The sequence below is a fragment of the Rhinatrema bivittatum genome, chromosome 8 (assembly GCF_901001135.1).
Source record: "Rhinatrema bivittatum chromosome 8, aRhiBiv1.1, whole genome shotgun sequence".
NCBI classification, from domain to species: Eukaryota; Metazoa; Chordata; class Amphibia; order Gymnophiona; family Rhinatrematidae; genus Rhinatrema; species Rhinatrema bivittatum.
Window position 1 is genome coordinate 100,493,596 of NC_042622.1, and position 16,569 is coordinate 100,510,164.

General features: G+C 40.2%; 1 protein-coding gene across 12 annotated transcripts in view; it reads left to right on the forward strand.

The window, feature by feature from the left end:
* Window positions 1-16,569, forward strand: part of DAB2IP (DAB2 interacting protein) — a 1,007,890-nt gene that overhangs the window by 350,584 nt on the left and 640,737 nt on the right. For all 12 annotated transcript variants that reach the window (XM_029614455.1, XM_029614462.1, XM_029614458.1 and 9 more), the window contains one exon: window positions 9,588-9,691. In XM_029614455.1, the coding sequence (XP_029470315.1) occupies window positions 9,588-9,691 (104 nt within the window). The remainder of the gene's footprint in view (window positions 1-9,587; window positions 9,692-16,569) is intronic.

The following is a 16,569-nucleotide window of genomic DNA, read 5'->3' on the forward strand; positions in this document are numbered from 1 at the left end:
TTGAATTCTAAGTCCTCTTGGAATAATTTGGTGTTTAATTTATTCAATCAAGGTCGCCCTATGGAGCTCAGGCTTAATGCGCTGCTTATTTAACCTAATAAACGCATCCAGCTGTGTACCGTTGTATATTTTTTCTGACTCAGAGTAACTATGCCTCCTATTTTAACATCAGCAACTTGCTCTTCCATATAACTAAATACTTGCTTCATGACTCCATGATAGATACAAAAAAGTAATACTCAGTGTGACAAACCAACCAACAATTCTCCACCCAAAGAGTGTAAACCTAATAACACAAACCCACTCCATCCCCTTATAATTTCAAAAAAATTCCTTATTATTCTATATATATTAACTGAATGAAACAAAAATTTTAAAGGTGGAAGGCAGGGGTTTCATACATGACCAAAACGTTACCATCCAACATTATTCACCAACCAACCATCTACTTTCATGCAGTTAAATTTATATATCTTTTTTTGGTTTTTTTTTAGAATTTTTTTTAATATATATCAAAAAATGCATTATCTTTAAAACCGCCATAAAAAAACATTTTCAAATGTTCATAAATAGATTGTCAGCAATCCTTTAAAGTTCATAAAAATACTTTTGCTGTCCCTTCAAAGATATACCAAAGAAATGTCCCGCTCACAAATGTCAAACCTGACGTTGCCTTGATTCAAATAATTTTTCATCAGGGGAAAACACTTCATTCTGGTGGATGAACAGTACTCCAGCGTTGTAACGTATCCAGCAGTTGCCTACAAACAAACTCTATAAAATGGCATCTAGTTAAACAATATCATGTGACCTGGAAGCAGCCAATAGCAACTCCATTCAAAAGTCTTGCATTGCCCAATCAAAAAAGTGATGTTCAATCCAATTCATCGATTAAACCATTAGGTGCCACAGTGTTTAATGTGTAGATCCAAAACTGCTCTCGATAATTCAGTTGGGCATAGGGATCTCTCCATGCACAGATTTCAAAACCTGATCAATAATCATCCATTTTACCTGATCAAAAGAATGTTGGTATTCAATAAAATGTGCTGATCTTTGACCGATATTCTATTAATCTTTTCTTATTTGAGCACCAGGTGCAACCTATATATACTTTAGGGCACAGGCAAATCAAAGCATACACAACAATGTCAAAAGTACAGTCTTTCTATATACACAATACCCAATCACAGGATCTCCCAAATTGCACCTACTACTGTACCGTGACAAAAGTCTCATTTATTACACCTACAGTGTTCCCCTGTAGAATTGTTAGCAATGTACATACAAACATACATACATTTTCTTGATAGAATGAAACACATAATAAAACCAAACATAAAATCAATATAAAGTAAACAATAAAAAATATGACAAACATATTACATCAAAGACAGCATTACTACTTAATTCTCTAGGGAATTCTCTAGGTGACGAGAAATAGTTCAACCCTTAGAAACTAAACCTTGCCGCAAGCATAACCTGCAGGCGTGAAGTATTGGAGACAATCAGAACTTAGTAATTTGCTACTTTTTGCAAAACATGGCCAATAAGCTGAAAATAAGGATGTGCAAAAATCAAATTCTTCTTTTTATGAGTAATTTCATGATATTTAACTGTTTCTTTCCTCAGTGGGGAAATATTTACCAGAAAATTCAATGCACATCCTTATGCCATGAATAATTAAATCTTGGTGCAAGTGTTAATGTGTTGAACAATTTTCAAAGCCATTTTTTATGGTAAAAACCATTTTAGCTGCATTAAAAAAAAATTAGAGAAGCTAACCAAATTGGTAGTGCTGTAATAATGGGAGATTTCAATTACCACAAGTGAACACGTACGAAATCTTGAATTTTTCAATGTGTTATATTTTTTGATAATTTTTAAAATATTTTTGTAATATATTTGGGACCATCATAACACCTGCGGTCTGCATGCATATTATGCCTGTATTTTCAGCCACTACGGGTCATTTTTAATCATCGGTCCAACACTGTAAATGTCTTTATCACTTTTTCTCTATTTTTTTCTAAAAAAATTTTTAGTTTCTTCAATAGAATATGTGGAATGGGTACTTCCCTTTTTGGCGCTGCCGCATAAGTCCAATCCAGGTACTTCCCTTTTGCTGGCGCTACCGCGCTGCAGCACAAGTCCAGTCCGACGCACGTTTCGCAGGGCTGCTGCTTCAGGGACTATGATAGACCAGTGTACTTGGAACAGTATCTTTGACAGTAGTGTGCTTCTTCAACTCCACATACGTTTCCAAAGCTTGTAAATGCTTATTACTTTACTTCTACAAAATGAGATTCAACATATTTTGACACACTGGTTTCTTACAGACATAATTGCAACTCACCAAATTTTGCCGCCATATCCTCTTTCTGGCGTCTAGGTGAAAGGACCGCGAGACTAGAGCTGTTTATATGTAAATTTACATGCCTCACCTGTATGTTGTGAACAGCCTGATGGATTGGCGTTCACATGAAGTGAATCCACTCGATATCCTTGTTAAGCCCAAAGGCATCTAAATGTTTAAATGTTTAATTGTTCCTTGCTTTTTTATGTAATGTTCACAAGTACTCTTATTTTATTCCATGTTCTTTGTTCCATGTAATGCTCTTAGGCAAGTTGAATTGTTTCACTGTAAACCGGTTTGATTTGCATCCAATGCAAGAAGATCGGTATTTAAAAAACCAAAAATAAATAAATGATTAAAAATGACCTGTAGCAGCTGAAAATAAGGGCATTAAAAAGCATGCAGACCGCGGGTGCTATGATGGTCCCAAATATATTAAAAAAAAATTAAAAAAATTATCAAAAAATATAACACATTGAAAAATTCAAGATTTTGTACGTGTTTACTTGTAGTGTTTGTATAAATCATTGTATTTTGGATAGTTTATTCGGATATTATCGGTAGATTTCAATTACTCCAGTATTGACTGGGTAAATGTAACATCATGACATGCTAGAGAGAGAAAGTTCCTGGATGGAATAAATGACAGTTTTATGGAGCAATTGGTTCTGGAACAGAAGAGAGAGGGAGCAATTTTAGATTTAATTCTTAGTGGAGCACAGGATTTGGTGAGAGAGGTAACAGTGGTAGGGCTGCCTGGCAATAGTGATCATAATATGATCAAATTTGAATTAATGACAGTAAGGGGTCAGTAAGTAAATCTACGGCTCTAGCGCTAAATTTTCAAAAGGGAAACTTTGATAAAATGAGAAAAATAGAAAAAAACTGAAAGGAGCAACTACAAAGATAAGTGTGCAAGAGGTGTGGACATTTAAAAAATACCATTCTAGAAGCACAGTCCAGATATATGCCACACATTAAGAAAGGTGGAAGGAAGGCAAAATGATTAACGGCATGGTTAAAAGATGAGGTAAAAGAGGCTATTTTAGCCAAAAGATCTTCATTCAAAAATTGGAAAAAGGATCCAGCAGAAGAAAATAGGATAAAGCATAAGCGCTGGCAAGTTAAATGTAAGACATTGACAAGACAGGCTAAGAGAGAATTTTGAAAAGAAGTTGGCTGTAGAGGCAAAAACTCACAGTAAAAACTTTTAAAAATATTTCTGAAGCAGAAAGCTTGTGAGGGAGTGGTTTGGACTGTTAGATGATCCGAGGGGTTAAGGGCACTTAGAGAAGATAAGGCTATCGTGGAAAGATTAAACAAATTCTTTGCTTCGGTGTTTATTGAAGAGTATGTTGGGGAGATACCAGTTCTGGATGTTATGGTTTTGAGGTATTGGAGTGGATTCTTGGGTACTGTGGTAATGGCCACTCCCACGCGGAGGAGCTCCATGAGAAACCACAGTACTAGGCTAGACTCGAGACATGCAAACACAGATTTGTCTTTTATTATACAGCTGGATGATACCACCAGAGGTGGCAGCAGTGAGGTGATCCAGTAGTAGAAGTCCAGGGACCCTTGGCAGAGGAGACACGTCTCACAATGGTAGATGTTAGCAGCACACGATAGTATAGGGAGTTCCGGTTGCAGGTTCCCAGTGCAGAGCTGTAAATGAGACAGACTGGTAAAGGTTAGATTACTCACTAAGTTGGTAGCTGTATAGATGTAGATCCCAGCAGGCAGAAGTAGTTGGGTTACAGGCACCAAGGCAGGGAGAGCAGGGCCCTTCGAGGAGCCAGAAAGGCACCTGAAAGAAAGCAAAGGGCTCCCAAGGAGCGGGTACCCAGGTTAGATGAAATACCCCGAAGGGCAGAGAGAGCTTCCAGCGGCAGCATAGAAGCGGCAGAGTAGCTCAGACTGGAGGCATCCCAATCCTTGCTAACTCAAATTGTTAGCAATCGAAGGGCAGGCTAAATACCCGGATAGCGTGACATCACTTGAGGGGGATGCCCCCGAGGTTTCCGCCATGACATGGATAAAGATGTGGGTGGCGTGCGCGCACCCTAGGAGGCCCTCAGGAGAAACATGGCGGATACCCTTGCCATAGCCGTTCCGGGGATGCCGGAGAGAGCGGCAAGCAGATGCAGCGGTAGCCATCTTCCCAAGGCTAGCGGGAAGAGCAGAAAGAAAGGTGAGGCACAGAGGACGAAGCCGTCTGAGACTGATGGATGCAACACCAGAGAAGGTTTTCATGGGTAATGATTCAGATGAACTGAACCAAATCACGATGAACCTAGAAGATGTGGTAGGCCTGATTGACAAACTGAAGAGTAGTAAATCACCTGGACCAGATGGTATACATTCCAGGGTTCTGAAGGAACTCAAAAATGAAATTTCAAATCTATTAGATTACAATTTTAACTATCATTAAAATCATCCATTGTACCTGATGACTGTAGGGTGGCTATTGTAACTCCAAAATTTAAAAAGGGCTCCAGGGATGATATGGGAAACTACAGACCAGTTAGCCTTACTTCAGTGCCAGGAAAAATAGTGGAAAGTGTTCTGAAGATCAAAATCACAGAGCATATAGAAAGACATGGTTTAATGGAACAAAGTCAGCATGGCTTTATCCAAGGCAAGTTTTGCCTCACAAATCTGCTTCACTTTTTTGAAGGGGTTAATAAACATGTAGATATAGGTGAACCGGTGGATGTAGTGAATTTGGATTTTCAGAAGGCATTTGTCAAAGTTCCTCATGAGAGGCTTCTAAGGAAAGTAAAAATCATGGGATAGGTGGCGATGTCTTTTTGTGGATTACAAACTGGTTAAAAGACAGGAAACAGAGAGTAGGATTAAATGGACAATTTTCTCAGTGGAAGAGAGTATACGGAGGAGTGCCTCAAGGACCCATCTTTTCAATATATTTATAAATGATTTGGAAAGGAATATGACGAGTTAGATAATCAAATTTGCAGATGATACAAAATTATTCAGAGTAGTTAAATCACAAGCTGGTTGTGATAAATTGCAGGAGGACCTTATGAGATTAGAAAATTGAGCATCCAAATGGCAGATGAAATTTAATGTGGATAAGTGCAAGTTGATGCATATAATGAAAAATAACCCATGTTGGGTTCTATATTAGGAGCTACCGCCCAGGAAAGAGATCTAGGTGTCATAGTGGATAATACTTTGAAATCGTCGGCTCAGTGTGCTGTGGCAGTCAAAAAAGCAAACAGAATGTTAGGAATTATTAGGAAGGGAATGGTTAATAAAATGGAAAATGTCATAATGCCTCTGTATCGCTCCATGGTGGGACCGCAACTTGAGTACTGTGTACAATTCTGGTTGCTGCATTTCAAGAAAGATATAGTTGCGATGGAGAAGGTACAGAGAAGGGCGACCGAAATGATACAGGGGATGGAACTGTTCTCCTATGAGGAAAGACTAAAGAGGTTAGGGCTGTTCAGTTTGGAGAAGAGACGGCTGAGGGGGAATATGATAGAGGTCTTTAAAATCATGAGAGTTCTAGAACGGGTAAATGTGAATCGGTTATTTACTCTTTTGGACAATAGAAGGACTAGGGCAGTGATGGCCAACCTTTTGAACTCAGTGTGTCAAAATTCATAAAAAAAACCAAGCATAACTCGGGTGGTGTGTCACTTCTAGAAAAATCCATAATTGTGATATTTGTAGCTCTAATTAATAACAAAAAGTTATAATTTTAATATATGTACTGTATTTATTAATAAAGCAAAATCAAATAATTATTTACCTTACCTGCTTAGTGACTTTTTTGTTGCTGAATTTAATCAGCTAAATCTTCAATTAAAACACTCTCTCCCCCTCCACCCCCCACCCCCCACACAAACTCTTTCTCCCCTGGATTTTCTCATACACACTCATGCTCTCACACTCACTGGCTCCCTCACATACACACAAACACACACATCCAGGCAGGCTCCCATTCATTTTCACACCACTCCCGCTCTATCCTCCAGGCAGGCACCAATTCATTCTCACACACACAGACCCCCTCTCTTTTGTCAGCAACCTCGGGACCTCTCTCATTCCTCTGCTGCCACTGTCACTGCTGCCACATGACTATTGGGGATGTTGCTATTCTTGCACATTCCCAAAGATTACATGTGCCAATCACTAAAAAGAATTTTTTTTTTTTACCTTTGCTGTCTGATCTTAGTTTTCTAATTGGTTGGTCACAGGCTTTTTTTTTTTTCCACCTTCCCTTTCTTATTTTTTTTTTGCCAATTCTTTTTATATTGTCTTTTTTTCTGTTTCTTTTCTCTCCATCTTCTTCCCTCAAACACACAGTCAGGTTCTCATTCTCACATGCATTTCTCTCTCACACACACACAGGCTCTCACTGTCACATGCTCTCTCTCATACAATCATTCATACACACACACAGGCTCTCACTGGCACATGCTCTCTCTCATACAATCATTCATACACACAGTCTCTCACTGGCACATGCTGTCTGATTCACACACACAGGCTCTCTCTCACTCCCACATGTTGTTTTGCTCAAGCACATGCAGTCTCTGCAAACATTCAGGTCCTCACACACAATTTCTCAACTCATCTCATACACGCGCGCACACACACATACACCCTCTACAGACCCTCAGCTTCTCTCTCACCTCTGGGCCTCCTCCTCGCGGGTCGCCGCAGGATGGGCTCTGCAGCGGCCCTGCTACCGGGCCTCTTCCTCTTCTCGGGCCGCGGCGGCCCGTAAACACAAGCGATGCTCCTCTTCTGCATGCACTGATGCTTCTCCTCCTTCTTGCCCACGCGGCTCCGGCAACGTTTACTTCCGGGGCCGCACAGGCAGGAAGGAGGAGGAGCATCAGCGTGTTCAAACACGATCTTTTTCTTTGGGCTGTGGTGACGTGAGCCTCACCACGGCCCTGCCTATCTGCCTATCACTGTGCCGCATGCGCCTCCCTACGCCCGGGGGCATTGGGGGAGGGGGGGGTGGAGGGATACTAAAAAACTAATTTTAAAGGGTTGGCGCAGCCGATAAAAAAAAAAAAAAAAAAAGGCTCGGCGCAGCCGATAAAAAAAAAAATAAATAAAAAAATTTGATAGTCCCAAAACGCTACGCTTGTCAGCAAAAACGGCTTGGCGTGTCACCTCTGACACGCGTGTCATAGGTTAGCCATCACTGGACTAGGGGGTACTCCATAAATTTAGAATGTAGTACATTTAAAACTAATCAGAGAAAATTATTTTTCACTCAGCACACAATTAAAGTCTGGAATTTGTTGCCAGAGGATGATGTTTGTGCAGTTAGTGTAGCTGGGTTTAAAAAATGTTTGGATAAGTTGTTGGAGGAGAAGTTCATTACCTACTATTAATCAAGTTGACTTAGAAAATAGCCACTGCTATTACTAGCATCAGTAGCTTGGGATAGACTTAGTTTTGGGATACTTGCCAGATACATGTAGCCTGGATTGGCCACTGTTGGAAACAGGATATTGAGCTTGATGGACCCTTGGTCTGACCCAGTATGGTAATTTCTTATGTTCGTAATCAGCTCTCTGAAAATTTCCCTCCCTCAGTGTGGCTAAATATCTGCATATTGAGCGGAGACATTCCTGAGGATATGCATTGGTCAGGTTAGGAAAAATAGATGTTTTTAAGTATTCACGTGTACTTTTCCAGCAAGTGATCGCATGCCCTTTGTACCCGTGGTAAGTTTCAAAGTGAAAATACCAGTGTACTTGCCCTTTGCTGTTCATCTTGGTCATTTAATTGAACTTGCTGTACTTTGTTGATCAATAACTGCCTAGTATTTGTTACTGAGACATAATACAAATTTTTTTTTAATAACATGTAGTGTTTTGGATACATGTACATCCCTTGGAATTATAAGTGCTCACAGCTGCTTAAATAATTCATTGGATTTCTTTTTTAATAATGCCTATTCTGAAAATGTTTTTAGATGAACATAATTTGAAAATAGAAATATGGAGGAATATATTTTAAGAGAACGGTAATGCACCCTTTTACAAGTTGTATTTTAATTGTAAATAAAATAACATTTTTCTCTTTCCTTATGTTCTCTTGTGATCACTGTTTATCTTCTCTAGGGCTAGACATCCTATACCAAATCTTTATTTTATTTTAACACTGTCAGATACTTCTATTTTTAAAGTATTTTTTATTTTGCTTGTATTAATCTGCCATCTGTTTCCTGGAACAGATAAATCATGAATCAATAGGGGCACTTCTTTTACTATCTGCATTTCATCTCATCCTGCATAAGGAAACTTTGCTGACGGGGTCTTTTGCCTTAACAAACATCTGTTCTGTCAAACAGCAAAACACAAATGTCAGTTCACCAACCTCCAACTTCATCTTTTATTTAAAGTCACTGGAAACTCTAAGGCTTGATTAACAAGTCATTAGATGAAGAGGGTTCCCAGTAGGATATGCTGAGGAAAAGAGAGCAGTGTGGCCCTGAAGTGTGAAACAAGGAGTGTGCTAAGTAAAACAAAGGTCATTTGTGGTACACAGTACAAATGAACTCATGTTCACAGCAGCAGAAGTAGAATCAAAGGGTATTTTTTAAGGTAAAATAAGCTCATGCATCTGGCTAAGCTGTCATCCCATTATGCATTGTGCGCACACTAGCTAAATTGGGTGTTCAACAAAGAATAAATATGCAGATGACTAAGATTGTAGCACATCTCGATCAACTACTTGAGCATCCATCTTCACCAAACTCCAAAGACTGACTATGTGCTGAAGACCAAAAACAAACCAAATCATTAAGATTCCCTTTCTTTCCTGATTTTGATGTCATTGCTGGGGAAATTGAATGCTGAAAAAGCTGTTGATGAGCTTCCTACCTCGCTCTTCCTCCATTTAAAAATCTGGGTAACTCAGAAGTCATGAAAGGAGGGAAGGGGAACTGTTTCCTGGACAGGATGATCCTTCTCTGGTATTATGATGATACATCTAATGAATGAATAGAGAGAGCATGGCCAATTTAACCTTTTTTTGACTATTCAACAAAAGAAGTTTCAAAACATAAGACCTAAAAAAAAATTAACATCAACAAGAAACCAGAAATGTAATGTAAAGTAAAAATTCTGCACTGTGATCTTACTCTTGTTTTCACACTGATTTACTCTTTGTTCACCCCCCTTCTGTTAGTAGTTTAATAATTGGCATATATTGACCTTTTTTTTTTTTTTCACAGAATCTCCAACTGAGAAGCCTGGCAGGAGGCGAAGTATGCCAGGCAGTGCCTTGGACAAAAATAGCACCATGGAGCCTACTGCTGCCACCCCGTTTCGTGTCACGGTAATGTCTTCTTTTGAATATTCAAGCTTGGGTTATTGGGCATTGGGTGTGGTGCAGAAAAAGTCCCAAAACTGCTGCTTGTTTTTCCCTAGTTCTGGCACTACTGAATGAATCAGTTTGTGTCCGAAGAATTTTGCACTCTTTATATTATGTGTCTGCCTTTCTTTCTCTGTAGTCGAGCAGGGATGAATTAGCCATAACATGGATCATGTCATCTGACAGTATTGAACGGGGACCTATTTCTCCTAGTTCATAGAATTTTTGGTCTACTGAGCATGTGCGGGATTTCCGGCATGTGCTGCCTTGTGAGCCCCTCAATCTTTTTTTCACACAGATGTGTATTCTCTTTCTCTATTTCTTTCTCCATCTGTTTTTTTTTTTAATCTTTTTCCTTCAAACTCATTTTGAGTTGGCAGCCACTCAGCAACACTTTTCATTGCTACTAAAAACAAAATATATAAAAGAGGGTAAAAAATGTCTGAATCCAAGAAAGTCACCTCCAGTGGCTTCAAGGACTGTGTGTATGGCTACAAGATATCCATTACCGACATCCATTATATTTGTTACAAGTACCTGGGGTCAGTCCATGACACAGCCAACTGCTATGACTGTGGCCAGATGTCACTTAGGTCCCAGAGGAACAGGTCCTGGAATATGAAAGAACTTTACAGGTCGGTGAGAAGTCTGAGTCATTTCTCCTCTGGAAGCAAGGACTCCTTGGATGCCCTCTGTGCCAAGTCGAGCAGGAGCTCCTTAGGCAAAGCTTCCCTATCTGCAATGGCAGTTTCTGGATCTGCCACAGTGCTGGGGTTGAGCAAGACATGAAAGCTTTGTGAACAAGGATCAACGAGCCTATCAATGCATGCCCCAAGGGGCTCTTCTGTAAATAACCAAAGCTCAAAATGGGATCAGCTCCATCGATGCACTTGGCACGGTTGATGCTCTAGGTCACAGCCCTCAGTGCCATCAATGCACTGGACCTTGGCTCCTGTATCTCCATTGGTATATCTTGGCTTAGATTCAGCTGTCATAAGCACCAATCTAAAAGTTTCCTTTTAAATGGAAAGAATCTGCGACTGAGAGAAAAGATTCTTATGAAAGTCTTTGTACAAGATAATATTCACGCATAAGATAAGTGAACAATTTATCTTCCTTATGGGTGTTATAAACAGAAAAAGAAGAAGAGTTATATATGTTATGTGTCTGGTTTATTCCAAAACTATTTTTCAAATGAATATAAAAGAAATTATAAACCAGAGAAGAATTTTTTAAATAAATAATTGGAATAAAAATATAGAGAGGTTTTTCAGACTTATGATTGCACTTAACTGGTATAAAAATCTGATGACATATTCAGTAGAAAACCAGTGCTGAGGTCTTTTCCTCTCAAAAAATCATATTAAAAATGATAAAAAGACTTAAAAAAATATAAGAAGATATATTGTTTGTAACAGCGGTAACATTTATCACATTAGCCATTTTTTTGCTTGATTGTCATTAGATAGTGATGTTTTCCTTAATTGTTGCTCAGCTAACTTTAGGGACATATTCAATAGTGCAGCCACACTATCAAATATAGATGGTGATCTTAAAGTTAGCCGGCTTATATTAACCGGCTAACTTTAGGATAGCTCTTTGGCCCAATCAGACTTAGCCAGTTATCTTAACTGGCTAACTCGGCTCCTCCCAATTGTGCCTCTGAATGCCCATAACTTAACCAGCTAAATTCTAACCAGCTAACTTATTAGCTGGCTAGAATTTAGCCTAAGTGTCCAAATATTCATTTATCCAGCTAACTTCTGAGTTAGCTAGCTAAACCCTTCTGAATATGGACCTCTATGTCAGTGTTTCCCAACCAATCCGCCTTCAGACCTGATCAGGAGAGCCACAGAAAAGTCATTACTGCCTGATGCTCAGATCCAGGCCAGCACATGGGCTCTGCTGTCAGCATCCCACTGCAAAAACAGACAACAGTGGGGTCTCCTAAATGTGTAGGAGCTCCTTTCTGAGAAAATGAGTAATCATGAATGCCTCTTCTTTTTAACTACAGCATGAACCACAAAGTGTGGTAATGGGAAGCATGCAGGGCATGATTAGCTAGGCCCTACCTTGTCCAGCATACATTGCATATTGCTCCTCCTCTTCTTCCCCGTTCTGAGCCTCCTCTTTCAGAATGTGTCCTATCCTCAGGCTGAATAAGATGGAGAGAGCATGACGTTTTCTGAGATTTGGGAGTTGTAATAGTGAAGGAGCTCTGACAGCCATATGTGGTAGCCACAGTAACTAATTTAGGGGATCAAGCATCAAAGCACGTTATAGTGTTAATGCGTGTGATAACGACAGTTTCACATATAGAGTTAGACGTATGAACAGCACAGTACACCTTACCATCAAGCTAGGATGAGAAAACATAATACAAAATTTAATCTTTTTGAGACTTTTCTCACTCCAAATGACGTCAAATCTTCATCATGGAGTACTGTGCTGTTTGTATGTCTAATTCTACATGTGAAACTGGCCCCTAAACCACCACTAACACCTCTCTTTGACCTATCAGGTGGTGGTTCTATAGAGATATAAATACTTAACTACTATGAGGGCCTTGTGGATAGTCTCTCTCTCTCCCCCCCCCCCTCTTAGTGCAGGATGTGCGTTATTGATGAATCTAGGCCTTAGCCATTTACTTGCACCACATCAAATTTTCCCTTCTTTTGCACTTGAGGAGCTGGTTCACCATGATGGGTTCATGTATGTCTCCACCCTCTTTCCCCCTTTGTTTTAAAATTTGTAAAAAAAAGATTGGTTGGACTTTCAGTGCTTCCGTAACTCTTATTTTGGCTATACGAGTCCTTTCCATGAGTGCACTTCCTGATCTATAGAGACTGGTGTGCCATACATTTTTGTTTGTGTAGGTGTGCCTTGAGTTTGAAAAGGTTGGGAAACACTGCTCTACATGACTGCCAGTGCCGTTAACCCAAGAGGGGTTCCCTCCTAGAGTCCATTAAGAGCTTCACAGGAGGATGACCCCTGTATCAGAGGAGAATGTCTTTTATCCAACTCTAGGTCAGAGGACACAATAGCCCATAGACCAAGTAGTTGAATTGGTAAAGACTTTCTTTGCCTTTCTGGCAGCAAGTGACAAGGAGGTCACCTTTCATCATTTCCTGTCCAGCATGGTGGATTTGTTTCCTCAAGGGGGAGTTCCTCTCGCCTCCTCACTTTGGGAATATCCCCTTGCCCTAATCACCTTCATAATCATCACTGGGGTCATGGGTTAGTGTCCCTTCACTATCTCAGTTCTGAGAAAGGGTGTACAAGGATTCTCTTAGATTGCCTACCTGATCTGTTAGAGCATTGTTTATCACCAGAAGACCTCTTACTCAAAATTCCTAGATAAACTGGGGGAGGCAATAGGAGTCAACATCCATAAGGATAAAGATCCCTGAAGTTTTCAGGCTATTTTGAATTCTAGAAATTCCTTCCAAACCTGCAGCAATCTGTTCATTCAGTTCTGTAGGATTTGCAGGCAAGAATGTGGTAAAGTCTGGCCTTCTGTCCTCCAGTAGCAGAGTGCTGTGGGGTTTGAAGTAGTCCAGATACCACACAAGTTAGTGGAGGTAGAGTCAGCATTAAAATGGGCTAAAAAGACTAATCTTCTCCAACACTCCTCCAGGTAATTGTTCTAGATTGGGGACAATTTTGGGAATAAAGTTTTCCAGATCTCCATGCTTAATGTTCGCATTGTGGTCTACCAGTTCTATATGGTACAATACTTGCACAATTGTATTGATAAACTGAAACATCTGGTAGAGTTACTGGATGGAGAATAGGAGGGCTATCAGCATGCCCTTCTGGATGCAAAAGAGTGTGAACAACATCTTCCCTGGTCAGTATATGTATCATTCTATATTGAAGCAAGATCTTCTGCAGCAGCTATTGAAGCATACCAGACAGCCTGGTTGAAAACAAGAAGCTTGTTTGAAGGTGTTCATGGCAAGTTGGCTGATGTTCTTTATTTCTGGGGACAACCTCTTCAGAGACAAGGTCAGGGAAACATTGCCTAGATTAAGAATTCAGTACCCACAATTCAATCCCTGTCAACAGGAGCTGAACAACTATCTTCCTCTAGTTGTCCTTGCTTTCCTTTTGAACATTCTTCCTTCCAGAGATGCCTTTCCACCAATTTCAGTGGTATTGTGCACCACCTATGCTACCCCAGCAGCAGCTTCCAGTATGCAGATGTCAGCCAAAGATGCCAAATCCCTTCTGTGACTCTTTTACCATCTGTGTATTCCTCTATAGAAGTAGTCTCTTTAAACCAGACAGCTTTGATTGTTTAACCAGCTGATCTACAACTAAGGGAGTTAGTTCCACACAATATGTTTTAGTTCTCTTTTTGGTCTTTAAGTTCCGGGTTGTTCAGTTCTCTATTGGGTGTTTCCCCTACATACTTTTAACCATCAGTTGTCTTTCAGGTCCTTTTGCCTCATTGGCTTTTTTGTAACTGATGTACCCTTCCATGTGACTTCACTATCCTGCTCGTGATTGGCCTACTATTTTTTGGTGGGTTTCTTGAACTCCTCTAATACGCTTAGGACTCTTCCTACAGTTGGCATCTCGCTACTTTACACCCAGGCATTTAATTTTCAGTTGGTATATATAATTCACAGCGTTTCTTTGAAAGTCTCAGTTTTTGTCTTTTTCTCCCAGTACTTTTTCACCACATCTACTTCTTCTTACCCATTTGGCTGTTTCTTTGTGGTCAATACCGGATACGTTACCTGACAGTAGTTGAAATCCTCTACTTTTTACTTCTTTCCATTTTTATGAGGTTTGCTGTACCCTCTGCTTACTTCCTCCTATACTAATATTTTTATTTTACTTTGCAGCACACTGTAAACTCGCAAATCTATAACTTTCAAGTACATATTTTTCATGCGGTATGTTCAAGGTTCACATTTGTTACTATAGAACTTTCTTTATTATGGCTTTCTATATTGCATTTTTAAAGCATTTTTTATGTTTTGCAGGACGCCTCCTATTTTAGAAACTTTATAAGCTGTACACCTTTGGTTTGGGTATGTGTTTTGTAGCCGATGTTTACTGTTAGCTGTAGTATATGCTGCTGTTCTCATTAAGAATGCCTCTGCTTCTGCATAGATGCCAACTTTTGGGAATGGCTCTCCGAGGGTCCCTCCCTACACAGCCCCTATGGCAAAGCATGACCGTATTGCGGGACTGTACTTCTTGGATACTCTTTTAAAGCCTACAATATAAAGCTGTTTTCTGAAAGATAAAAGAAAGTCTTCACTGCACCATTACTTTGATTTATTTGGAACAGCATTATTGATTGGTTTCACACCCTTCTCTTCGCTATGTGCTTCCCTGTGTGATTCATGCTTACTCCACACTAACTTTTTACTCGTATACCTATCCATCACTCTCATTGAAAATACCTCTGCCTCATGATGAATTCTTCTTACTGTCAATACAAGGTTCTTCCCTTTAGATTCTTGTTTGCTCTGAGGATTTTCATGAAGTGCCTAGCAGTAGCAGTGTCACACTTTGCCACCATGGAATTTATGTCATTCCTTATTTGGGTAACTGATTAGTGATAGAGCCTTCCCAAGCAGGAGTGTTGGACTCCATGCAGAAGTGATCCAATTTTTTCCATTGCCAGGGTTCATAATCAACTTTGTGAAGTTGTCTTGTTCCTACCAAAAGAATCAAGTTGTTTCTGGAGAAGAAAGTGCCCATTAGAGTGGGCATTCTGCCATTGAACTTTGATTCAGAACTTACTACAGAGAGATCAAGTCCTGACCCAACAAGTCCTGATTGTCCTTGGTCATATAGTGGCAGTAGTGTATGTAGTCCCCATGACCTGCCTCAACATGAGAATTCTCCAGTGGGGCCTCTGTACCCAGTGGGATCGATTGCTTCACCCCTTGTTGCATCCTGTGAGGATCACTGCAGTAATGAAAATGTCTCTCCTTTAGTGGCTAGATCCATAGCTCCTGGATATAGGTGCTCCTCTTTGGCTTCTACCTCATCCTGTTATGCTAACAATGGATGCCTCCACCAAGGGATGAAATATACACATGTGCCCCTTCCTAGCCCAAGGGATGTGGTTGACAGTGGAACATCTGTTTCAGATTAGCCTCCTGGAGCTATGAGCCATTAGATATGAGTTGAGAGTTTTTTCACATCTCCTTCGGGGGAGGAGAATTGTTATCCAAATTGACAACCAAATAGTCATGTTTTATATGAACAAACAAGAGGGCACAGGGTCATGAACCCATTGCCAAGAATCTTTAAGGATCTGATCATGGGCTTGCAGCCACAGAGCCTTCCTATAAGCAACCGATCTTTCCAGGATCTCCAGCATACTGGTAGATCACCTCAGCAGAGCTTTTCATCCCCATAAGTGGTCTCTACACCAAGAAGCAGACAGGTTGTTTGACTTGTTTCCATCAGAGGACAACAGGAAAGTAGAAGAATTTTACTCCATTCTTCAAAGCAAGTTCAGCTCTGCTCTAGAAGCATTTGTGCTCAAATAGGATGCAGATCTGCCATATGCCTTTTCACCTCTCCCATTGATAGTGAAAATGGTGCATAAGGCACTCAGATCCTGCTACGTTCGGAGCGGGGTACATTTTAGAACATATACAGACAGTAGAGAAGGAGGGAAAGGGCAATGCAAAATCTTTGGGGAGGGGGGAGAAGACAGACAAGCATTGAGGGAGTGGGTTTGGTTGTGTTAGGGGGTCAGAGGAGAGGTGAGTAGAAGACTAGGTAGCATCATTGCTCCAGCATAGCCCAAACAAGTGTGGTTCTCTTATCTCATCAGATTCTGAATCTGCTGGCCGATCCCCCATGAG